This window comes from Macaca mulatta, chromosome 3 (assembly GCF_049350105.2).
Source record: "Macaca mulatta isolate MMU2019108-1 chromosome 3, T2T-MMU8v2.0, whole genome shotgun sequence".
Classification (NCBI taxonomy): domain Eukaryota; kingdom Metazoa; phylum Chordata; class Mammalia; order Primates; family Cercopithecidae; genus Macaca; species Macaca mulatta.
The window spans coordinates 78,352,065-78,379,294 of NC_133408.1; the positions used below are offsets into that span (position 1 = coordinate 78,352,065).

Below are 27,230 nucleotides of genomic sequence, written 5' to 3' on the forward strand. Positions count from 1 at the left end.
TAGGTATCTGCACTGTAGAGAATGAAAAAGTTATCTTAGCCTGGAAAATGCTAAGATCCAGTATTACTGAAGCCCTGTCCAGGCCCTGAGTGATGAAGAGGTGTCTCAGATTTTGAGCACCACCACCCCCTGACAAAGTGGGCTGCCAGGGATGTTTACTGCAAAATGTAATCTCAGGTACCTACGCTAATCTGCTTCCTGAAGGAGGATAACACTGCCCCATTTGTGTTTTGCTGAGAACGTTTCAGACTTGAAGATTTTTATTTGGGTCTGTTTTTTTTGTTTTTGTTTTTTTTTCCAATTTACTCTTTCTAAAAATAATTAAACTACAAGATTGGGTTCAGGGGGTGCCATTCCTTTTGCATGCAGGGACGTCCGCCCTCAGGATGGATGGCTGTTGCCCTTCCTCTTTCATCCTGGTAGAATACTCACCATCCAAGTCTGTGTTGTTGTTCGTTGAGGCAATACATGATTCCATCACAAAGGTAGCTGACTTCTCCCTTTCTGTGGGAAAATCAAGAACAAACTACCCCCGAAAGCATTTACACATTTACTTGGAGTTCTGAGGTATAACTATCTTGATCTGAATTTCTTAGAAGAAGTCAGATAGAAACCCTGAGACACTTCAGAAAAGTCTAGAAACACAGGGAGGGGTTTTTTTCTGTTTCTTTGTTTTTATAATTCATTGAAGGTTATCCAATCTGCTGAAAAAATGGAAGGGTAGGAGAGATATAATATTTAAATTTAGAAAATCTCGGTTCTAGTTATAACTCTACTAATTACTAGTTGTGTGACCTTAAATACTTCACTTTTCTTGGCCTTAGTCTATTTTATTCATAAAATGCAAGATATTTGTAAAATGCCTGCTACGAGAATTTATTACGAGGTTGCAGGATCAAATGAGCTAAGGTTTTCAAAAGTACTTTGTAAACTCCAACAGGCTTTGTGTATGTGTATGTGTGTATGCAAATACTATGTAAATATACTTTAGGTGTATATTCCGAAGACCAGAGGGCTCCCCCTCAGCCCACATGCACCCCTGAGAGATTCTGCGAGCTGGTGCTCTCTTTGGTCAAGGCCGGGTCAGACCACACTCTAATCCAAAGTGGTCCTGACTTAGACCTCAGGACCCTCATGGGGCCTGGGGAACGCTTCTCTCTGAATGAAACACTGGAGCAGGCCAAGAGAGGGTAGATGTTGTCCCCTTGTGTGATGTCCCCTGCGAGAAAAGAAGAACGCACTTTCTCAGCTCAGTGTTCCCACTGACAGCATATGGATTTTTGACTTTGAGATTCTAAAATCTATGGTCTGCTTTCTGCTGTAGAATCCCTGCACTGAAGTGGTCCGATGTGAAACCTCTAGTTAGACCCAATAATCCAACCCTAAAGAGGAATCTTCTGCAATACAGTCCCTGTTCCCCTGCTGCCGGCGGCTTCGGAGACTGAGCCGCGGCTGGCCGGCGCCCCGGGTCCAGCTGAGCGCTGCCTACCGGAGGAGAGAGGCGGGGCTGGGCAGGGATGCGCAAGCCAGCGGAGAAGAGCACGGACCCCACCACACTGCGCAGCCGGGAGAAGCCGCCTTTATTTCCCACCTCCGCACAGGCCTTCCCCAGGCAGAAGCCTGGACAGCCGGCGCCAGGCAGCCTCCTCTAGTAGTCTATGGTTTCTTTGTCCTTCTTGTTGAAGGGGTTGTAGGGTTTTACAATTGTGACCAGTCGAGACAGGGGAGCCTGGTGACGGAAGAGGTCAACTGCCATTTCTTTCTGTAAGACGCTGAGGCAGCATGGGGAGAAAAGGAGGAAAATGAGACATAAAAGACATATAAAAACATACAACCTCATCCAACAAATGATACCCATGTGCGGGAAGGGGAAGAGAGCGCGCACTGCAGGCAGGGAGCGAGGATGACTCCTGCTGGGGAGCTCTCGGCTTCAGGGACTGCACCTCTGCGCTGCGCAGAGTTATGGTGGGTGCTAGGAATGGCGGTGATCTGCAGAAAGCCACCCAAGGAACCCGACCGCATCGTGTCTGGGGAGGGCCCAGGGCACGCAGGCGAGAGCTCTCCGGGCTGGGCGGCCGTGGGAATTAAAAGGAGTGTCCTCCGAAGAGGAGTGAGAGGTGGACAGACAAGGCACAGGGAAGCCAGGACAAGACATGGGGCGGGCAGACCTCGCTCAGAGGGTAAGAGGGAACATACTTGCGTCACTCAGAGGCCTGGAGAAGACATGGGTGACATGGGAGTAGGGAACCCGGGCCTCACCCAGTGGCCAAGAGGAAACATGGGTGGAGTGGGCCAGGGCCTCACCCAGAGGCCCCAAGAGAAGACATGGCTGGGTCACTCAGAGGCCAGGAGAAGACATGGGTGGGAGGGGCCCGGGCCTCACCCAGAGGCCAAGAGAAGACATGGGTGGGTCACCCAGAGACCTGGAGAAGACATGGGTTGGGGGACCTGGGCCACACCCAGAGGCTGGGAGAAGACATGGGTGGCAGGGACTCAGGCCTCACTCAGAGGCCAGGAGAAGACATGGCTGGGTCACCCAGAGACCAGGAAAAGACATGGGTGGGAGGGGCCTGGGCCTCCCGCAGAGGCTGCTGTTGAAGGGTGAGCAAGGCCTGGTGTACAGGACTTTACTGGCTCTGCCAGAGCATTTAAGCTGCCTGTTCCCAGAGGAGGCTCATGACTGGGCTTCATTTTACTTTGCTTGTATACCCAGTAGGAACAAATTTGCCCTATCAAGTTTGGTGTGATAACTAAAATAATTTTGTTTAAAAAAGCTTTGAAAATGTGGAATGCTTTGCAAGTGATGTTTTTATCCCCTTGGGTTACTGGCATTCCCAAACTCCCTATTCTGCCTGGAGGTGGCTGTCCCAGTATCACAGGAGTTGGGCCAGCTATTATGAGCAACCCCACAAGCCCATGGCCTGAAGTAATTTTGCTGTGAATTTGCTGCTATTTGAATCACACACGCAATGCAGTGCTTGTATTAGCAGTGAGTTACAATGCTGGCATGGGAGATTAAAAAATTAAAAATAATTAAAATTAACCTTCTATATAGCGACTCCGTCAAAAATGGCTTTGTTTTATGCTATGATCACCTTGAACTAATATTTTATTTTGCTTTATATATATAAATACACACATACACACACATATATATATTATATGTTGTGAGAAATGGCTGCAGAGGTGGGAAGGCAAGTTTCTGTGAAGGTTACATTCTGGTGGGAAGGTGTGGGCAAGAAACACTGGACTGTCCTGGAAAAAGGGAGCTGGAAAAATCATTTGTGCCTGTGTTCCCCTTGCTCATGACTTTGGAGATTGGTCACATCGCTTCTTCTCCACCTCCAATACACCCCATCTCCTCACTTCAAATCTCTTTCAACTGTCCCTTCCTCTCAGTTTACATTCCATCCCAATATTCATCCTGAGGCACTGTGGGGGCCCTATGTACTTGGCTCCAAATATGGTGTGGGAGTATATGGCCATGGACCCCTTTGTATCAATATTTGAGGCCCAAACAACTTAAAACCTCCAAACCACCAGTACAATTTTCTCGATTACAGAGATCCAGCCAAATGCACTGTTCCTTGTCTCTGCATCAAGAAGATTCAATGGCCTCTCTCTTGTCCCCCTTCCAGTGTACAGCCTGGCAGGCAGGAGCATGTCACTTGACTGCTGGTGTCAGAACCCAGAGCCAGGAGGTTCAGGTTCAGGAGAGAGTGGGCAGGAAGGAAGTGAAGGCAGGAGGCCCGGGAGATTAGCTGTTTGCTTTTTCAAGAAGTTTAGAGGTGAAAGGAACGAGAGGGGAGAACAGGGTGGCAGCTCACAGGGAAGCCACAGGAGACTTTGCTGGGGTTCTTCATAAACAACTGGCCAGCCGGGAGAGGCCAGCACAGCGGGGCAGAAGGGAGGAAGCAGGACTGATGGGAACACAGGACTCAGAGCTCAGAAATAATGATCAATATTTTAGAAAAGTAAGAGCATGTCTTCCTGGGGGAAAAGGGAGACAGCAGTGATGGAAATAGAGCCTGGCATGTGGAGAGGAAGAGGGGACACTAGCAGGGAAAATGAAAGGGTCACGTTGGGTGCCCCAGCAAGCAGGAAGCAAGGCCAGCTGAGAGGGGTGTGGGGAAGGGACTGGAAGCTCGTGTGGCACAGAGAGGTTTGAAGACAGCCACCACAGGAATGGCATTAGCTCTGAATAAGCGAGGAACCCATTGCAGAGGAGCAGTGAGAGTACAGTAGCAGCTAATATTCAGGAGTTCCCAGGGGATGCCCGTGTGAAGACGACTTCTTAGAAATAACAGGAAAAAATGCATCAGATCAAGCAGAAACAGTCAGAAGGAAGTTAGCTCACTACGTTCTCATGACACTCATCAGAGAGAGATCAAGGCTCATACTTTCACTGGAAAGTTTTAGAAAAATAAATTATTGTGTTAAATAAAATCAGAGTGATACTTTTTGATGTGAAGAGCCTGGAAGGCCCAATTTTCTGACCACAAGGGCCAGGCCTTCCTGCTAGAGGGCACTGTCCTTATGAAAGCACGGTGAGTTTTTACACGTTTTAATTCCCTCCTGCCCCTCTGCACTGTGCTTTTACGTGCCAGAAAAAGCCACCACTTGTCAGGAGCTGCTGTTAGGGCAGAAGGCAGAGGTGCAGGCCTTGACACCTGGGCCCAGCACAAGCCATCACTTAGTTGTGGGTGACACTTTGGTTAGTGTCACTTTCTCTAGCGTGTTATCTGCACCCTAAGAATGAGAATCCCAGAGACGCTGCCTCAGAGGGCGCTGGGTTCCCATTCGGGCCATGGATGACAGCTGTATGTGCACTATGTGTGTATATTGAGGGCCATGGATGGCAGCCATATGTGCAGTATGTGTGTATTGAGGGGGATTGCGAGGACCCCCAAGAGTCAGCTATGGGCCTGAATCTGAATGTGAAAGTCTGGCTGAAAGATACAAGTTATATTCTCTGGGAGTAACAGTAAGGGACAGTTTTTCATTTAGAAATAGAGATTTATCTGAAAGATAATAGGAACCTTTTATCACACATTGGATGGCTTGATTATGCGTTGTGTAGATGTGTTAGAACAATAAGAGATCTGGGTGGGGTCTGAGATTTGGGGGTGAGAAGATGGATTGTTAAGAAAAAAAGAAAAGGGATTAGCAGTGTTTATATCTGCACTGACAAAGAATCTCTGGATCGGATCCCTCCTAAATCATGAACCAGCCACAAGGTTTCATCCTAGCTCTCTTTGGACGGTGAGTCTAAATGATCAATATAAGGATGTATTTAATTTTGACATTGTTTTATGTCCCTCACATGAAGTAAATATATATTGCTTGTCTAAATGTCTACCAGCTTTGCCTTTGGAAATGGATTTGTAACATTTCAAAATACGCCTTGACATTGGCCTTGGCAATGATTTCTTGTGTATCACACCCAAAGCTTGGGCTGCAAAAACAAAAATAAGTAAATATGACTATGTCAGACTAACACACTTCTGTGCAGCAAGGGAAACAATCAGCAAGATGAAAAAGCAGCCTACATACTGGGAGAAAATATTTGGGAACCATATATTTGATAAGGGGTTAATATCCAAAATTTATAAAGAACTCATACAACTCAATGCATATAACCCAATTTAAAACAATTTAAAACCCAATTTAAAAAATGGGCAAAGGATCTGAACAGACATGTCTCCAAAGATAACAAAAATGGTGAGCCGGTATATGAAAGAGTGCTTAACATTGCTCCTCAGGGAAATATAAACCACAGTGAGATATCACCTCACACCGATTAGAATGGCTGCCATCAAAAAGACAAGAGATAATAAGTGTTGATGGGAGTGTAGAGAAATGATAGACTGTTGATGGGAATGTAGGTTGGTGCAGCCATTATGGAAACAGTATGGGGTTTCCCAAAGAAATTAAACATAAAAATAACGTATTCCTTCTCTGGAGATATACTCAAAGGAAGTGAAATTACCACCTCATAAAGATATCTGCACTCCTGTGTTCATCGCATCATATTCACAATAGCCAAGATATGGACACAACCTAGGTGTCTGTTGACAGATGAATGGATAAAGAAAGTGGAATATTATTCAGCCTTAAAAAGGAGGAGATCCTGCCATTTGCACTACACGGATGGACCTGGAAGTCATTTTGCTAATAGACACAGAAGGAAACATGTTGCATAGTCTCACTTATTTGTGAAATCTAAAAAAGAAATAAAAAGTGAAATATACAGAGATAGTGAATAGAACAGTGGTTATGAGGGATTCGGTGGAGGGTGAGGCAAAAGGAGATGTAGGTCAAAGGATGCCAAGTAGCAGACACGCAGGAGGAACAAGCATGAGACATAAGATCCATCATGAGGACTATAGAGAGTCATAGTGTATCGTATTCAGGATTTTTGCTAACTGAGTAGATTATAGCTGCTCTGACCACAAGGGGAAGGGGAAAATGGGTAACTATGAAGATGACAGATATGTTCACTATAGTAACCATTTTACTATATACCCATATCTCATCGTAATATCATGTTGTTAGGATGATATACACGACAGAATTTATCTTTTTAAAATACAGGCAAATATTGAGACTGGGAAAAATGTGTCTTGAGAAAAAACCAAATGCAAGTTATTAGCCTAGAAAGCCATTGACCTCCTTTTAAAATGTTTCTCATCAGATGGCCTGGAGAGATGCTAGACAATTACCAATCCAGAAAGTGAGAGGCGTTGATAAAGCCTCCTGTTGGCAGGCACCTTAGAAAAGGCCACGCACACAGGGCTTGTGGGATGCATAGAATTGTCTATACACGGTGGCCTACAATGGGCTAGTCGGGGCCTGAGAGCTGCCCCCTATGGTGCCTTTACTGTGCCATGAGGAATGCTTGCTGCCCTCAATTACCTGGCACCAAGCCCCACTCCTTCAAGTCACTGCATGAGCCACTCCTCTGTGAAGTCTTCTTTAGTGCCCCCTCCCAGAGCTGCAGGCAGCTTGTGTGTGCCTCAGTTTCCTTATCTGTAAAATGGGGATAGTAACATTCCCTTCCTCACAGGATTCCTGGGACCGTGACATGAGTTAGTACCCACAAAGCACTCAGCTAACAGAAGTGATTATTAGTGTTAAGACATTTTTCGTCATCCTCTGCTGCAATTGTTTATTTCTCATTGCGAGATGGTGAGCTCCTTGCAAGCAGTTCTTGTGATTTATTGGAGCACAGTAAACATGCATTGACTCAATAAAAGGTCATGTGAATCCACCAGCAAATGGGTGAATGAATGAGAGGATGAGCAGCGGGGTGGACCAGGAGCCATAGCCCAAGAGGCCCATGCATGGCAGCTGCTCCCATTCACAACCATTGCCTTTCTGAAAGTTTAAGCAGCTGATCAGAGCAGGAGCTCGGGCTTGGTACCCATGGCCTGACAGTCACCTCCTCAAAAGCTCTCCCTGACCAGCAAGCTCAATAAGCCCCTTCTGAGGAACTCTCTCCTACATCAGTCTTTCTTCTTCATTTCACTAGCTAAAGTTATTATTTCATTTCTTCACATTTCTTCAGTTACTCGTGTGCTTCTTTACTGTCTATCTTTTGTACCAGAAAATAAGCTCCTGAAAGCCGGGACCTTGTCTGTTCATCCCTGTATCTTCAGTGTCTTGAACAGTACCTGGCCCAGAATTGATGCTCAATAAATATTTGATAAGGCCAGGCACAGTGGCTCATGCCTGTAATCCCAGCACTTTGGGAGGCTGAGGTGGGCGCATCACTTGAGGTCAGCAGTTCGAAACCAGCCTGGCCAACATGGGAAAACCCTGTCTCTACCAAAAATACAACAATTAGCTGGGCGTGGTAGTGCATGCCTGTAATTCCAGCTACTTGGGAGACTGAGACATGGAATCTCTTGAACCCAGGAGACAGAGGTTGTAGTGAACTGAGATAGCACCACTGCACTCCAGCCTGAGCTACAGAGTACTCGGTCTCAGATAAATAAATAAATAAATAAATAAATAAATAAATAAATAAAATGTGTGATAAACAAATGACTCCTCTACCAAAAGAATGTAACCTAGGAGAACAAGTTCTCCTTTTGGAGGAGAACTGCCATCCCTCTAGTCTGCCTTCCGACTGTGCTAGCATATTCATCTGCACTGGGCCAGCCACTAGACATCATTCAGACTGTGTTTGCATTTTCCAAACCATTTGCAATGCCAGGAATTCCATCAGGTGCTTTCAAATTTGAGTTATAATAAATGAGTAACGATGTGCTCCTTCTCACTAGTAGCTTCAAATAAAGGAATCTTCAGTAACCTTGCATCTAACATCTCCTGTTTTCTGGGATTTTTTTTTTTTTTTTTTTTTTTTTTGAGATGGAGTCTCACTCTGTTGCCCAGGCTGAAGTGCAGTGGCACTCTTGGCTGACAGCAACTGCCACCTCCTGGGTTCAAGTGATTCTCCTGCCTCAGCCTCCGAAATAACTGGAATTACAGGTGCCTACCACCACACCTGGCTAATTTTTGTATTTTTAGTAGAGACAAGATTTCACAATGTTAGTCAGGCTGGTCTCGAACTCCTGAACTCAAGTGATCTGCTCACCTCAGCCTCCCAAAGTGCTGGGATTACAGGCGTGGTGAGCCACCATGCCTGGCCACATCTCCTGCTTTCAGTCTGCAAAATGCAGGTTTAAAAATATATGTGACTTTCAACAGAATTTTGTCTTTTCTAAAAAATAAGGTGACTGTTACAAGAAGTAACTATCTGATGTATGTTCCATGTGTCTTCTGATGGTCATGCAGAAAGGTAATGTGTGTGCACAGCTGTGAGTCTAAGAAGCAAAGATGCCATTCCTCTAAAGTGCCTGAAATACCTTCATATGCCCCTTTTGGCCACATTCATAATAACATTAATCTACACCTGGTTTTCAGTGTAATTTTGGGTAAGATTCAAAAGGGAAACACATACAAGGCTTAATAAAGTTCCCCTCAGTAGGAAAACGGAAAATTATCTTTTTTCTGTTTCAGACTTGATGCCACATTTTTAAAAACAATGTAAATTTGCTTTTACTATTTAATTGTTCTTTAATGGAATAAACATAATTAGGATTTCCCCTCCTAATGTATCTGAGCAAATTGAGTAAGAGGCTTCATACTTACCGGTGCAGTTCTGAATCTGGTGATGGGGTTGTTGATGGAATATTAGAATTTGCTGGGTGGGTGGCTGTGAAATGAACCTTGCCGGTATATCCTGGAATATTTGCAGCACTAAAGTGAAGAGTTAAGAGAGGAGGAAGAGAGGAAATTAAAATGATGATTTGTGAAATTGTCATAGTAACTAGCACCCAAATATGAAAAATATAAAGAAAGATGCAGTCTAATTTTTTTTTTTTTCCTGTATAAGGTGTGGAACTTGGGCTGTCCAAAAAGGAAAGAGTGCAGGCTTGGGGCATGCTCATGCACAGGTACTTAGATAACAGCCCTACGCTGGGGTCAATAAAATTTGTTTCAAGTTCATGTTTTCATAATATTTTAAATTTCCATGTCTTTTATAAACATGACTCACTGCTGACTCTGTTTCATAATGAAGGAAGATATCAGGTCCTCACAGAGCAGCAGACCTATATCCCATATATATTTCTGTAATGCAGACTCTAATATTAATGAATATGCACACTTACATTTACAACATTGTTACTTTTATCAAATATCTTTCTTATCACCATTAATGTACTGTACTACAAATTTCAGATGATTTCCTAAAATTGCCCATTGGAAACAAATGTACCCCAGCATTAATTCTACAACAGTCTGTTTAGTTGAACTCCACTGACTCTTCTGCTTCCCTGTTCTTTTCTCCACCAGGAACAGTGAGAGATAAAAGGAAAACACAAGCGTGAAGAAGCCGTTCTTCAGTGTGTGTAAAAGCTCTCTCTCTCCAGAAAGGGCAAACGAGTATTCAAGAGAAAGGTTTAAGTAGGTAGTTCAGAGGAAGGAATGTGAAGAATAACGAATATTCTTGCCATGATAGCACACAAAGTGGTTTACACAGATTATTTCCTAGGAGGTGGGTAAGGCTTATGGGACAGGCCCAGCGTGAAGCTACGTCCTGTGTGCTGCAAGGAGTTGAGGAAAATAAGATTTAAATTGTATTTCAAAGTCCAAGAACACACCATCTGCAGATCATGGGGCTCTGTGTAACAGCCTACCATCTTTGCAGAGTCGTATCAAGGCCTTGGCCTCAGCTCACTGTGCTGGCTTCAGGAAGGAACGAGAAAGGCCACCATCATGAACTTGCCCCCAGTGAGGAAAGGGCCAGTGGGCAGCTTGCACATTTCACTCATCTCAGTGGCTTTCACTTGCCATCCTTGGGCCTTTCTCTGAGAGCAGGACATCCCTGTGGCATGGTTCCCTATTCAAATTGGCGCCCAGACAAAATGCGACACAGTAGCAACAAGAAACCTCTGTGGGTGGTGGAGGAATGGTTCTTCAATGGCTGCCTTGGTTATATCCATGACCTTCCCACACGACCAGTAAGCCAAACAAAGCCTTCTCCAGGAACCACTTATCTTAGGAGTAATTTTCAAAATTTGGAACTTATAGGAGTTGCTCCTGAAAGTATCAGGTGACAAGGCAGGCAGAAGAGAGGTTAGTGAAAGGGGTGTGTGCTTAAGGGTTGGGAGGAAGATTCAGACCCCAGTTCCCCATATCATCTCTGGGATCTGGACTAGACATAGTCTTTTGGAGCCTCCTAGCCTCAGCCTGACCCCAGGTAGTGATACCAACCAGAAGGACTTGGGTGAGGGAGAAGTGGAAACAATGAGAAGGATTCACATTGCAATTTCTTGGTGCAATTGATTTGTGCAAATATCAAAATGTTAGGGGGAAAATACGTATCAGGCAGGGAATTGCACTAATAAATCTCCTCATTCTCTTCCAGTTATGTAATTTATGACTCTGTTGGTGATGACTTACTGGCTTGCAGGTGATATAATCAAGGACACCCAGAGACTAACAAAGTGAAGGGAAATTACACCTATGGCAACAGCAGAATAAACAGTACAAAATAACCGATTTTGTGAGACTAGGAAAGTAAGGCAGCTAAAGACTGGGGGAAGCTCACTGCATCGAGAAGCAGGCTTCTGTGGCAAGTCTGACTCTGCCCCTTAACCAACTGTGAAGTTTTACACCAGTGAAGAAAGCTCTCTGGGCTTCAGCTCAGTCAACTGCAGCATGAAGACAACAACACTAACTTCTTAGGGGCACTCTGGGGATTAGAGGAATTAAATGAATGTGAAAGCAGCTAGCAAATTGTTAGCACTTAATAGATGCTAAACTAATTTCAATTGAAATACAGTAATTTAAAGAAATAAAACATTTACAAAATAAGGGCCATGCACACGGAGATTGCAAAGTTTATCCAGTACAGACAGCTGAAAAGATGCTGAGACAGAGGTTTCCAATAGTGCTGCACACTGATATCTCAGGGGCATCTTTAAAGGTACCAATGCCTGGCTCCCACCCCCACAGTTTTTTTTTTTTTTTTTTTTTTTTTTTTTTTTTTTTTTGAGACGGAATCTTGCTCTGTTGCCCGGGCTGGAGAACAGCAGCACAATCTCGGCTCACTGCAACTTCCGCCTCCTAGATTCAAGTGATTCTCCTGCCTCAGCCCCCTGACTAGCTGCTGTTATAGGCATGTGTCACCATGCCCAGCTAATTTTTGTATTTTTAGTAGAGATGGGGTTTCACCATGTTGGTCAGGCTGGTCTCGAACTCCTAACCTCGTGATCCGCCCGCCTCGGCCTCCCAAAGTGCTGGGATTACAGGTATGAGCCACCGTGCCTGGCCCAGCCCCACATTTTAATGTAACTAGTAAGTGGTGTGGCCTGAGCACTGGGACTTTTGACAGCTCTCCAGATGATTCTCCTGTGCTGCTAAATTCAGGAACCTCTGTTTTAGAGTCACACTGTCAAGCTTGCTGGAGGGACCTAGGTGAGTGAACTGAAGCTGCCGAATTCTAGGCAGTGCCCTGCAGGATTTCTTGGAATTTTGTTGGAAAAGTGCAGATGTAAGTTAGAGAGGTAACCCAGAATGAGGCAAAGTTATTCATGCATGCGTCTCTCTGTCAACCATTCATTAAAGCTTCCATGCATGTTACAAAGGAAATCCCCTCCATCTGTGTGAAAGGTTTTTTCCACTGCCTTTGAAAACACCTGCAGAATTAAAATGCCTCTAAAGTCATATCCTCCCATCAGAGCAGTTAATAAGTCAGAGGGATGGACGCAGGCCATCTGTCAATCACATGAAGGGCTTGATAAAAAACATTGCACAGCCTCTGTGCCTCTGTGGCATGCAGGTTATTGATGCTAAATGGTATCATATGTTACATTGTCTTAATGCTGTTAGATTACATCATATTTCATAATAACATATCATGAAAGGTAGACTGATTAGCTGCTCAGGCTTGAGAATGAATTCACTTGCATAATAAACTGCCAAATACTTGAAAACGAAAGTCCTCACCCACACTACTTCTAAATCTATTCCATTTAACCCTGGCACATATGGCCATAGCAAGGGGAATTTTGCCATCTTAAGTGCAATACGGTGACCTTATATTAAGAGGAGAATACTCTCTGGGGGACACTTTAGACTGCTGCTGATAGGAGATGTTATTTTTCAGCTGGAGGGAACAAAGCTATTAAAGATACTGAAACATACAAGCTGAGAAATGGATTTCCAGATTAGTCGCATGTTCAAAGAATTCCACTCCCCATTTCAGGAAAAGAAGGAAAAGAAGGAAAAGAATTCCACTCCCCATTTCAGAAAGAAGCAGAGACCCACTTAAAAATAAGAAGTCTTCATTTTTACCTTTGCTCCACAGCTTCCAGTCCTTTAAACACCTTATTTTGTACTCCCTAGTTCCAAATAAACCAGGATTTTGTTCACTAATTGGTACATTTGGATTGTATCAAATTGTATCAAATGTATCAATGTTCACTAATTGATACATATTATTGCCCAAGTCTACAAGGAATTGGTTCTCAACAAAGCATGATAAAATAGAAATTAAGTAATTTAAGAAAATCAAGAAGTTTAGTAACTCAGAAGAAGGGAGTACAGATGGTATGTAAGTTAAATATGAGACAGGAAAAATGTGGAGAAAACCATGTTATATGTAGAATATAGTAGTGTATATGTGCATAAAATTTAGGCATGCATACAAATTCTCACTCTACACTGTAAACATGACTAATAGTCATTGAGTATGTTCTATGTTCCAGGTACCCTTTTAAATGCTTGATGTAAGTTGACTACACAATAATCTTGTGCCATAGGTCCTATGATCCTGCCCATTTTATAGATGGAGAAACTGAGGAAGAGAAAGTCTAAGTAACATGGCCAGCACCAACCAAGCTGGCAAGTGGCAGAACTGGACCTCAGTGTGATTGAACTGAATGGGAAGGGCCATTGGCATTACTCCCAGCTCAGCCAGGAAAGCCTTGCTAGCTCACGGAGGGCTGCATTTATACAGGGTGGGGTGTAAGTGCAGGTTCAAATCAATGTGACAGTCTTTTATTTAGAGCCATTCTATATCAGGTACAGTTCTAGACAGATATCAAGCTGATTTAGCTCCCAACAGCTTTCACACTAATACTTTTAATTTAAAAAATGCACATTTAAATGTTTAAAGATCCCAAGTGGACAAAGACCGTGGATACGACATAAGGGAGGGGAGTGTGAGACAGACACATTTAATTTCCAGGGCTGCCCTGACCAGCTGTGTGAACTTAGACCTCAACTGAAGTTTTCTCAGGCATCTCACCTATGATTGGCCATCAGTCAGGGTAGCTGCACTCCCTTGGAGGGTGCTGGGGACAATGTGATACAAGTAAAGGCCTGGCACAGTGTCCAGCGTGCAGCAGGTGCAGACCCATGTGAGAGGAGCAGCAGGAGATGGATGGGAGTTAGGGTGGGCAAGGGGAGCACAAAGTGGGAGAGGGAGGAAGAGTAGTAAAGTCCAGGCTTGGACGTTAGGGAGGGTCAGCCTAGAGGGCTGGGAGAAGGGAAGGACTACGGAGAACTGTAAAGGGGATGCAGCTGGAGAGGAAAAGACAGGAGTCCATTGTGAGTTGGGCTTTTGTCTGATTTTATTGTTCAGTGACAAATGCAAGTAAAACTGGAATCATTTTGCAATGACTTTTGGTCACTGGATTGCATTTTTCTGAATATCATAAGATGTCGTGGCCACAAGATATATTTTAGGAATTACAGGTTTATTAATTATTCTCTTCATCTAGTGGGTATAGTCTTTCCTCCTGTTTCCTTGGGATCTTCAATTCTTCCATTTAGAAGGGAATGTAGAAACAGTATAACTCAAAGCTTTTATATTATAACTGAGGCTGGAGCTCCAAGAACCCGTTATTTGCCAAAGGCAGAAGCCACGTTTAATGTGAGTTAAGGCAAGAGCTTGCCCTGGGGATTAAGAGGTCAGTTCTCTGGACTTTTTACCACTCATGAAATGAGTGACCTTGCCTCTTTATGTCATTTCCTCTGGCCTCAGCCTCCTCATCTGCAAAATGGGGATAGAACTTGCACCTTCACCTCTGGCCTCATCACATTATTTGAAAAACAAATGAGGGAGTGTGTGAAAGTAGTCTGAAAAGGCAGAAGTGTTGGGCTGATCTAAGGAACTACTATTCATAGAGTTATTCTTTAACCTGGGTTGTGGTAAGGTTTTTTTGTTAAGCTGCAACACAGTCCAGTGGCTGACAGGGAAGCCCCCTTTTGGATGGGAGACATTTGTCAGGGGCTGCCTGGGGGTCCATGTTGGACAATTCCTCTTTATTTGCAAATGCTTCCTCAGATATCATTGAGGTCAAAAAGCACAGTAAATGTGAAACCTTGTAACGTCCTGAGATAAAAGATTATAACTTAGTGGAGGATGGTACCTCAGAGGCAGCTGCCTAGTTTGGAAAAACAAGCAAACGGTGACTGCAAGTGCTGGGTTTGGGGTCAGAAGGCATGGGCTGTGCTGCTCTGTTAGCTGGGCCTGCACCTCACCTGTGCTGAGCCTGTTTATTCTTTGGAAACACAAGGGAGAGATGCATATATGTTAGATCCCAGAGCTCTCTTCCATATATGTAAGATATATATACACACACATACACACACACACATACACACACACACATACACACACACACACATATATATATCTACAATAGAGTCCATTACCAAAGAAAAAGCACCCCAACACCTCTTTCCATATCCTTGGGAAAGGACACAGATCTGCCATTACAGATCATTCAGTTATCATGTTCCTTGTACTGATGACTCATGACTGCAAAGCACTGAAGGTATATGGCACTGTAAAATGGTTACTAAAATGGACTGAGCTTCTCTTCAGACTTGTTCACTGAGCCCTTGCAAAGAATATGGATCTTATATTGAAGAGGATAAAAACATCAGATTTGAAAAACAGGATTCTTTTTTCTCTTTTTTTGAGACAGGGTCTCTGTCTCCCAGGCTGGAGTGCAGTGGCGTGATCTTAGCTCACTGCAACCTTCGTCTCCCAGGCTCAAGCGATTCTCCTGCCTCAGCCTCCCTAGCAGCTGAGATGACAGATGCTCAGCACCAAGCCTCGCAAATTTTTGTGTTTTTTAGTAGAGATGGGGTTTCACCATGTTGGCCAGGCTGATCTCCAACTCCTGACCTCAGGTGATCCACCCGCCTTGGCTTCCCAAAGTGCTGGGATTACAGGTGTGAGCCACTGCGCCCGGCGTGATTAAACAGGATTCTTATCTCAGTCTTACCTTAACTTTCTGCTTGACACAGATTATAAGTGGGGATGAATTTGTATCAGTTAAAAAAAATTCCTGAACACTACCCAGATCCAGTCAACAGTACATGTTTGTTGAAGAAACAAAGAAAATTGTTTAGCTATACTGAACTTCAATAATTTTTGTTGAACCCAATGACTGTTTTGGATTCTTTCTATTTCCTAAATTAGTCTCAAGTTATAAGTTAGGAACTGCAGTAGAAACCGTAGAAACCGCATTAATATTTCGAGTTCCTGAACTCTAAATGTCATTTAATAACTGCGCATGCCTACCAAATTCGAAAATAATTTTAACAAGAAAACTCAGGCAACAATTTCATTTTTAGTGGTTTGTTCTAAAAGAATGCATGGATAAGTGTACAACATATATGTAGAGGCTGCTTTTGCTATATTCTTTACAACAAGAAAAGTAGTCAGGGCTTGGGCTACATAAACTTGTTATAGACTTGGTGGGATACATCTAGCCATTAAAAAGATTTTAATATGGAAAAATATTTAGTGCATATTTCAATCTTACATACACACATACACTCCACCTATGCATGCACACGCGATACACTTGTACATATATGTTGCACACATTCATAAATGCATGAGGGGAAGAGTCTAAAAAGAAATCAAACTTTTAATATTGGAATTGAAAATGAAAGGTATTTTACTTTCTACCTTCAAAAATATCTGAATTATTTTCATAATGAACATTTTTGGAAAAAAGTTATTTGTGGAGCTTCAGTGTTAACATTAAAGGTGAGCATAAATACTGAGCATAATCACGGGCTCATCAAACCTCTGTAAATTCACATAACACTTCAAGAAAATGATAGCCATAAGTTTAAGAACGTTTTAAGAATGTTTACATATTCTGACCCCGGAATCCTTTTGGAGGAGTGTCACTTAAGTAAATAACTTCAAATCAAGAAAGAGTCATATAAAGAATATTTGGGGGCATGATTTACCATATCAAAAATGGAAACAATTTACATATGTAACCTAAGTGAATGAGGCAGTTACAGTACATCTACACAAACAGAAGCTATGATAAGCTCATAAAAACATGTACCCATAATTATGTGGTAATGTCATGGTGGTAAAAATGTTCTGTGTAATGTGATCATAGCTATATAAATATACATAAGCAAGATTAAAAGTGTGTATGACAGATGGAAATATGCCAACATGTTAATAATAGTTATATTTTGTGCAAGAGTTTGGTTATATTGTTATTGTTATTAATATTTCTGTACTTTTTCTTTAATGATCAGATTCAGTTCTACAATAAAAATTAAAACTACTATTTTTAAGCTATTAGCACAATCACTACCAATATAAAAAACACAGAGCATGTCAGATGACTTAGTAACCATAAAACAAAATTAAATGATGAAGGAAATTTTTAAAACTTTTGCCCTGTAGGAAAATTGGTGATTCCAATGCTGAAACCACTTGAACTAGAGAGTAAATGGCCTTGACCCTTGCCTGAAATATGGCTTTTGGGCTGGGTGTGGTGGCTGACACCTTTATCCCAGCACTTTGGGAGGCCAAGGCAGGTGGATCACTTGAGGTCAGGAGTTCGAGACCAGCCTGACCAACATGGCGAAACCCCCATCTCTACTAAAATTACAAAAAAATTAACCAGGCATGGTGCTGTGCACCTGTAATTCCTGTTACTCAGGAGGCTGATGCAGGAGAATCACTTGAACCCGGGAGGCAAAGGTTGCAGTGAGCCGAGATCACACTACTGCACTTCAGTCTGGGTGACAGAGTGAGACTCTGTCTCAAAAAAAAAAAAAAAAAAAAACAAACAAACAAACAAAAAAAAACCAGAAAACAAAAAAAACCAAAAAGGCTTTCACTGAAAAGGCAAGGGTATAGCAGGGCTTCCCAGCCATGATTAAGTGCCACCAATCATTAAAAAAACCCCTAAAAATACCACAAAGCCATTTCTCTTCAAGAAACTTTAAGATGAAAAAATTCAAGAGGAGACATACTTGCGTTTGAATAGGATGGTTCTCTATTCCTTACTTGGCACAAAGTAAGCTCATGTACTCGTATGCAAATGACATCATATTGTTTGTATTCTCCTGTACTTTGCTTTTTAGCTCAAGCAGTATTATGGAAACTACATAATAATTTGTTTAGAGATTCATATGTATGTATCAAAACTAGAAAGAAAACTAAGCAAAAGAAAGGCATAAAGTCTAACGAGTTTAACTTCTGAGCTGGGGAAGCAGAAGCATGGGCAATGAAATTGGGGCTACACACATGGTTGAAAACATTTGAGTACGATTCTGTGTGTTACTAGGTGGGGGATAGACAGGCGTTTACTTATGTTATTTGATATGTCGTATGTGACACTATATCTTTCTGTGTCTGTCAATATTTTATAAATAAAAATGAAAAGCATTTCTTTGTGTTAACAGGTTAAGATTCCGTTAAAAATTGACAGCGAATCAAAAGAAGAAACTTTGCAACCTTGGAGGCCCTCTAGTGCCCAAATCAGATAAGTACAATTAATGTCTTCAATTCTTTTCTATGATTCTCTCAAAATATCATTTGCTTAAAAACAGAAATTAACAGCAAGATGAGGTAGGAATGCTATACGCCCAATTTATTGAAGTTAAGTGGTTCATTTTTACGTCAGATCTTTAAATGCTGCCATACTGCTCTTCACTCTCTTTGAAGAAATGACCCCAAAGAATGTTTTGATTCTTTAGCAAGAATGTTTCATAAAACATTTCAAAATTTAGATGTACGTATCAAAGAAGAAACAGTCCTAAATTGTTGTGCCCGAAGAATATTTTAAATTGGCTTTCTTCCTATATCCTTCCTTTAGATTTTTAGAATTATTATGTGTAATAGCAATGATTTCCTTGCAGAATGTATGGAAGAATCCAGCCCACTGACTCCTTCCTCAGGACGAAGCACGGCACGACAGCCTTCAATTTCCTATGTGTAAAAGTGATTCCTCTCGGCCGGGCGCAGTGGTTCATGCCTGTAATCCCAGCACTTTGGGAGGCCGAGGTGGGCGGATCACGAGGTCAGGAGATTGAGACCATCCTGGCTAACACGGTGAAACCCCGTCTCTACTAAAAATACAAAAAATTAGCCGGGTGTGGTGGTGGGCGCCTGTAGTCCCAGCTGCTCAGGGGGCTGAGGCAGAAGAATGACGTGAACCCGGGAGGCGGAGCTTGCAGTGAGCGGAGATTGCGCCACTGCACTCCAGAGCCTGGGCGACAGAGCGAGACTCCGTCTCAAAAAAAAAAGTGATTCCTCTCTGTTAGTGATCAGCCGTTTCTCAGATACTTTACAAACATTAGTGATCCCTCCACGATCACCTCGCTTGGTGGCATTTTTTTTCTCACAAGTTTCGGATGAAGAAACTGAAGTCACAGAGATGAAGTGACTTGCTCAAGGGCCCCAAGTGAGTCAATCTCCAAAATCTCCTTTGTGACAAACCACATTTCTTTTAGGAAGCAGGTATCTTTCTTCTTCAGCTATGTTCAATAAAAAGCCACGTTTAAATTCCTTCATTTATAGTAAAGTCCATCATCATATTTCATTCTCAGTAATAAAACAAGGGAAATAATCATGAATGGAACTCACCGACTTGTGTTTGTATAAAGAGGCTTAGAGCACCGCGGCTTGGCTAGCGATGCGATGTCTCCCAAAGGGTTGTCAACATCATCAGCATTTGTAGACTGCACATGACCACTGTTAGAATGGAAAGGAAAGAAGGCATACGTTTCTTTATAAGAAACATAGAAGAAACCGTTGAACAGTATTCTAACTTCCAAAGGAAATTTATTTGCCAAAATAGATCAAAGGCTCAAAATGCAAAATGTAAAGCATAATGATAGAGCAATTTTCCTTAAAATATATAAAGATGATTTTCTCTTCCTCAGAATGAGCGGTGCCATGCTCCTTGATGTTAAGTTTGAGCCAGAGTGAGAGTAAGGGCTGTTTTGTGTTTCTGAACAAAGAAGCGGGCTGTTCCTGTAGCCCCAGCACAATTCCTTCTTTGGAGACTGGCTAGAGGTTGGGCAAGGAAGAGGCGGGCGTATGCTGGAGATAATAAGGCTAAGGGTGGATGGAAACCCTCACGGGTGCAGAGGGGCTTGGGCAACAAGCCACGTGCCCTTGGGCCTGAGAGAAAATTGAGAGGCCGAGTTAATGTCAATCAGAGAGAGTTTCAAGGACTTCTGGGGCCACTGGTAGAAATACCAGTCAACTGCAGAGCAGGAGAGGCCGAGTAATGGGAGGGGTTGGGCCAGGACTAAAGGTCCAGATCCCTCCTCCATATTCTTGGATCTACTTTGTTTCAAGGTTTTTCTTCCATTTAAAAACTAAGAGAAGACCCCAACTGGCAGATAATGTACTTTTTTGCCATCTATGGAAAGCCGGCATTAAATGTAGAAAATAAGAGGTGATATTTCCTGCACTTCACTGTTAACGAGCGCCTCATCCCTTCTGCAATTAAAACAATTTTCGTGATTCATAACACCCAATAGTGGTAGCATCCAAGGTATTTTATTTCAAAAGGTAACCTATTTGGAAAAACGAAAAAATACCACTCTTTCTTTCTCTCTCTCTCTCTCTTTCTTTCTTTCATCAAAACCAAACCTCAGATGGGACTTCTGACATTAAACAGGCACTGTGTGCCATGTAAACATTAGAAATGTGTTACAATGCATAAGTTGTCTTAAAAAGTGAATACAACATGAGTAAGCTGAAAGCAACTACAACCAAAATATAAATCTGATTTTTTTTTTTTTTTTTTTTTTGAGATGGAGTTTTGTTCTGTCACCCGGGCTGGAGTGCAGTGGCGCGATCTTGGCTCACTGCAAGCTCCGCCTCCCGAGTTCACACCATTCTCCTGCCTCAGCCTCCTGAGCAGCTGGGACTACAGGCGCTCGCTACCACACCCGGCTAATTTTTCTGTATTTTTAGTAGAGACGGGGTTTCACCGTGTTAGCCAGGATGGTCTCGATCTCCTGAGCTCATGATCCGCCTCCCAAAGTGCTGGGATTACAGGCGTGAGCCACTGCGCCTGGTCAAATCTAAAATTTTTTTACAAGACTGAGAAACATTACTTACGTGTAGAGAGGAATATATTTACTTCTAGAACTTGAACTCACACTTCAAAAAAAGAGAAGAGAGGCAACTGGGTTATTTACATTAAGTTAATAAACATCAAATTATTACAATATTTCTCTAATTAAGATAAAAGCCTTCAAAGATATCTCATAGGAATTGTCCTTTAAAGGTTTGTGATTTTGAACAGAGACTATTTAAGGATGTAGTTTGCTTTCTCCAGAATGTCAAATAAATGGAACCATGTAATAAACTTTTGGGTCTGACTGCTTTCAAAATGTGTTTCAGATTCATTTATATTGTTGTGTATTGCATTTGTTCTTTTTCATTGCTGAGTAGCATTCCATTGTGTGGGCATACTTTAGTATCTTTATCTATTTACCTACTGAAGGGCATCTTGGTTGTTTCTAGGTTTTGGAGATTATGAATCAAGCTGTTATAAACGTTCACATATAGGTTTTTGTGTGGGTTCTTGGAAGGAACATTTACATACAGGAGGCTTCCATTGTGAATAGTATGCTGAAGAATTCTGAGGTGTGGCAGTGCTGACTAACACACATAGCTTTTCATTTGCCAGCTGACTTATAATCAATAAATTAAGTGGATACATGTAAACTGGAATAAAAAAATTATCATCTCCCTGAGCTATTTGCCATTTTACCACATGATACGTAATTAAAAATACCAATATACCAATTAAGTTTTAGAACTAACATTCACATGTTAAGAATTAGTACAAAAAATTACATTTTAAAAAAGGTATTCAAATGGGATTATCATCAATTTCAGCATGCTATATAAACAAGAATCTCTTTTTTTGGTTTTTTGATTTTTTTTTGAGTTGGTGTCTCGCTCTTGTTGCCCAGGTTGGAGTGCAGTGGCGCAATCTTGGCTCACTGCAACCTCCGCCTCCTGGGTTCAAGCGATTCTTCTGCCTCTGCCTCTCGAGTAGCTATGATTACAGGCACCTGCCACCACATCCAGCTAATTTTTGTATTTTTAGTAGAGACGGGATTTCACCGCGTTGGCCAGGATGGTCTTGATCTCCTGACCTCGTGATCTGCCTGTCTCAGTCTCCCAAAGTGCCGGGATTACAGGTGTGAGCCCATGCACCTGGCCAAGAATCTTAGAATTTTAACTATTTCAATATTTTATTTAAATGATTACTATTCAATTTACACGTTGGAGTCTATAGCAGGGTATTTTACACATTTGACAAAATCATACTTTAAATAATTTTTATCAAAAATCTTACACATCATTTTTAGATATGGTTCAATAAAATGGTAGTTTTCTGACAAGACTCAACATTCTTCTCCGTACTGTCACTATTTGCATTTCTAGATCCAGCAGTCAGACTTGAGTACAGTATTGTGTATTTCCATTTCATTCTTTTTTCTACCAGTTACCAAAAAAATCCCCTTTAAAGGTCACTTTATACTACTTTTATTGAAGTGGTGCAATTGTTAAAGATTTTAAAAATGATATCCTTGATATTGATTTTTGATAATTAAAATTTAGCAAAAACTCTCATTAGTTTTGCTGTGGACCAATATCTCCTCCATTTTGCTTTAAATTTAATTTGGATTAGGTAAATATAAAGTTAAATATATAAGATTAACCATTCCACTGAGGTGATGATCAAATTGATCATCTAAAAACCAGAAAATCAGATGAAATTCCAGGGAGCAAAAGATAGAATGAATAATTTTTTTCCGGAATAGCATGTATTTTTCGTAAGTGATGTCTGTCTCTCTCACGCTATTCTTCATAATTGCCCACAGTAGTTATTGAAAAATACATAGTTCCATTTTAAAATTCCATGTGATTCACTTTTATATTTCCTATTCAACTTTATTTTTGCAAAATGCTGATTGTGATTCAGCACTCACAGGCTTTACCCAACAGGCCTACAAATCACTCATTACACTGTTTAGTAAGATCCTCTCATTAAACTGAACTAGCATAATTGCTTATTTATGTTGGGAAAATGGATCCCTAGCTTTATCATAAGTAAAAATCAAATGCTTTAAAAATAATAAATGTGAAAAGCAAAACTTTGAATATTTTAGAAAAAAAGTTATAAAAGGAGGATATCTTTATTCTTTCAAGGCAGGGAAACAGTCATTAAAATCTTCACAAAAACAACAAAACCTGAAGAAAAATATTGATGCATTTAGTTACATTAAAATTCAAAACTTCAGATAAGCAAAAATAGAAAAGTCTTAAAATAAAAAAGTCACAGACTAGAAGGGGATACTTTGATGCATATTACCAAGAAAGGATTTTTACCCAGCATATTGAACAGAAAAGTTGTGACAATCAATAAGTAAAAATCCAACAGCAAAAGGGACAAAATATATGAGCAGGCAAGTTACAGATGTGAAAATTCAAACAGGTCATAAACTTGCAAAAACTGATCGTTAGTAATCAAGTAGATGTAAACTAAAATTATAATGGAGCACAATTTGTAATTCATAAGATTGGATTTTTTTTTTTTAATCTGAAAATTCTAAACACTGGCTGTGATGTGCAGTAATGGGAACCCAAGCACTTATAATGGGAGATTCCATTGTTAAAACTCATTTGGAGAAGAACATGGCAATATGTAAAAAGCAGAGAAGTACACACCACATGACCCAACAATTCTAGACATAAATATGAGTATATAAAACTCAGAAATATTTTTACACTTAGGTATGTGAAGGCATGTGGGCACTGTACCAACTATAGTAAAAATCAGAAAATTATGAGAATGGATGAATAATTTTTGGCACATCCATTTAAGGGAAGACTCTACAACAATGAAAACAAATGCCTAGAAACACAGATGTCAACAGGTATGAATCTTACAAACACAAATATAAATTTTTGTGTAAATTAAAATAATGTAAAACTAAATAATGTAAAATTAAATAATGTAAATTATTTTATATCAATTTTTGTATCATATAGTTACTTTGTGTTCTATTAATGTTTGAAACTATGACTTTATTAGTATTACTTCCTCATATGTACTTTTTTATATGAACAAAATATAAACTTGCATAAATATATGTATGATACCACTAATACTGGGTTTATAAACAAAGAACACAATTCCATATATTGGTTAACAATAACACGTATGTCTTAAAAAATTAAAAGAATGCATGAAAATGTGAACGTCAAATCGAGAATATTAGTCATGCTCCCTGAGGAAGATAGATGTGCTTAGAAAAAAGTACATAGAAATTTTCCATTGTGTAAGTAATATTTTATTTCTGAAGTTGGGGAGCAGATACACAAACTATATCACATTCTTATACATTTTTGTGTACATAAAATATTCAAAACTGAATACAAAATAAAAACAAAGATGATAACCTGTGTTGTGGGTTGTGTTAAGAACAAAAATGAAGAGACAATATTGTGATGTTTTCGAAGGCAGAAACACCAAGTTTTTTTAGACTAAATGTGAAAATTACATGTAAGGAAGTAGTAGTAATAAAACCATAGTTTCTAACATTAATAGAACACAAAGTAACTATATAATACAAAAATTGATAGAAAATAATGTATAATCGATTTTATATAAAGTCCATGGATTTTAGCGACATTATAATTGCTTATATCAAATTGTTTATAAAGCCCTCCCTATTTTATATTATTTTATTTATTTATTTGAGATGGAGTCTTGCTCATTGCCCAGGCTGGAGTTCAGTGGCGTGATCTCAGCTCACTGTAATCTCCACCTCCTGGATCCAAGCGATTCTCCTGCCTCAACCTCCCAACTAGCTGGGATTATAGGCAGGGTTTCACCATGTTGGTCAAATTCCTGACCTCAGGTAATCCTATGCCTAGGCCTCCAAAAGTGCTGGGATTATAGGCATAAGCCACTGTACCCAGCCTATTTATTTATTTTCAAGGCAGGATCTTGTTGTGTCACCCAGGTTGGAATGCAGTGGTGCAATCATGGCTCAGTGCCGCCTGGAACTTCTGGGCTCAAGGGATCCTCCTGCCTCAGTCTCCCGAGTACTTGGGACTACAGGTGCACCACCATCCCTCTTGGCTAATTAATTTTTATTTTTCTTATTTTTGTAGAGATGGGGTCTTACCATGTCTACAAAAGAGAAATTATAACTCATTTTCAATTACAGACCATCCAGGGTGGTCTCTACCTCCTGGGCTCAAGTAATTCTCCCACCTTGGCTTCCCAAAATGCTCCAATTACAAGCATGAGTCACCGCACTGACTTTTCCAAAATGGTTATGGTACATCCAATATTCTAAATGTTAAGGAGGGTAAAGAGAAAGTAAAGGAAGCAGGCACACTGAGCAATTGTCCTGGGATTTGGGTCATCTTCCCAGCCCTAAGGATGTGAGTCAGGGGGGCCCTGGGTTGCTCTCCATCAGAGAACATATTCCTCACCCACCCCTCTAAGCCATGGGCTACAGCACCAGCTTCTTAATTATAATACACGATAATGAAAAACCTAGTGTGAGAACTTCAGGAGATAAAACTTACAAATTAACTGGTTTGACTGGTGCCAAGAAAGATCTTGTTTGAAATCTGTCCCAGAGCTCACCAACCATCTAAAAATAATCATCAAAATCAATGACAGTTAATGAGCACATTATAATTTCTGGTGGATAAGTTCCTGTGCCCTTGACAGTCCTTTCCACATCACAGCCATGTCCCAGGCTCTCTAGGAAACACATTCTTCAAGCTTTCCTAGCACTTCATGGATTTGGTCTGGAGCCACTCATGGTCTTTGCTTTGGTCTCAAACTTCCAATTTCAATTTGTTTTCTCATAGCTGGAATCCGTCTCATTATCCACCTGTTTCAGGTCGAAACCCATGTGGAAGGTCTGATTTTAGTTTTCATCCTTAGCTACTGTTCTGACTTGGATCCCCTGTAGCCTACCCTCTGCAAACTCAGGCCAGTCTCCCACTTCCAAACCAGGCTAGATCCTAAGCTTTGAATCTCATCTGGCCCAAGAAGGACTTTGGATGCTAGTAGAATTTAACGCCAAGGAATGTGTAATGAAAGGACCAACTTTCACAGGTATAAAAACATTTTAAAGTAGCTTAGCAATCCTTTAAAATTAGCTAGATGAAACCATATATATTTATCTTTTAATTAACTTTTTCTATGTGAAAATCTCAGGTTTGAGTCTTTATATTAAAGCCATGTTTTCCCCCTTTCATTATCATTTTCCTCTGTAAAAGCTGAATAAATTTTACAAGAAAATACGAGCTTCTTAACCTATCATCAATGGACTTCTTGGGATCTATATTAAGAGCTGTATTTCAATATAATTGATTTTTTTTTAATCCTATGGATTTTATGTACTCAAAAACTTCATTACGGGAAACAGTCCAAGGGCTTAACAAGACTCCTACGCAGTGAGAAGTGGCACAAAAGGATAAAGGAATCAATGGAAGTAGAAGGTACTTTGCAAGCACAAAGCTGAGACATCTAATCCAGTGTTGGGAGGTCAAAAGTGAGGGCTACAATAAGACCTGAAGAAATTCTTGAGATTCACCTGGCATAAATAGGGAGAGTGAGGAAGGCAGTGGAACACTCTTTGCAAAGCACACAAGCTGGAAAAGAGCATGGCAGACTTGAGACTTGAGAGAAGCTCAACAGAGATAGGACACAGAACAGTGAGGAGTGATGTTTGGCCAATAAAGTGGAACAGTAAGAAGTAACAGTAAGAGAATGGGACAGGGATGAAGCTAAGGAGGGAACCATGGACAAATATTGGAGAATTGGATCTGTGTCATGTCAAGGAGTATGGATTTTTTTTTTTTTTAATAAAAAGCGATGGGTTTAATCAGTGGAGTAACACAGATTCACACATGAGGAAAAGTTATCTGGCTATGGCATAGATATGATAATTCATGTGATAAATTCTTCTTGATACTCAGAAATGAAAAGAATGAGTGTCACTACTGAAAAGTTGGTATGCTTTGTTTTATCACATAATAAGTGATAACATCAGATAGCAATCTATGGATCTTCTCTTTTTGCCATGAAAAGTACAGAGCTAAGATCCAGATCCTGTGTGAAGAACCATCTTCAGCATAGGTTATCTGGTAAAATTATTTCTGTCTTCTTCATTATTTACTCATTCTCTTGCAATTCTAGAAATAAACACAGTCATTGCAAATGACTTTTGAGAAAGAGGTAGTCTTTATATAATCAATAAAAGTTTTAAATATTGAAAATATCAAAGTATTTGCAGTCATCAATAACTTGTACGATTATGGAAATTTCAACTCCATACATATGTGTGTGTGCGTGTATGTGTGTGTG

General features: G+C 40.9%; 1 protein-coding gene across 1 annotated transcript in view; it reads right to left on the reverse strand.

Moving 5' to 3' along the window:
- Window positions 1-1,520: 1,520 nt before the first annotated feature.
- SPMIP7 (sperm microtubule inner protein 7) overlaps window positions 1,521-27,230 on the reverse strand; it is a 65,131-nt gene continuing 39,421 nt past the window's right edge. The window contains exons 5-9 of the mRNA XM_001085774.5: window positions 25,436-25,503; window positions 20,933-20,974; window positions 19,442-19,549; window positions 9,157-9,264; window positions 1,521-1,772 (exon numbers count right to left, since the gene is read on the reverse strand). Coding sequence (XP_001085774.2) covers window positions 1,649-1,772; window positions 9,157-9,264; window positions 19,442-19,549; window positions 20,933-20,974; window positions 25,436-25,503 — 450 coding nt within the window. The 3' untranslated portion in view covers window positions 1,521-1,648. The remainder of the gene's footprint in view (window positions 1,773-9,156; window positions 9,265-19,441; window positions 19,550-20,932; window positions 20,975-25,435; window positions 25,504-27,230) is intronic.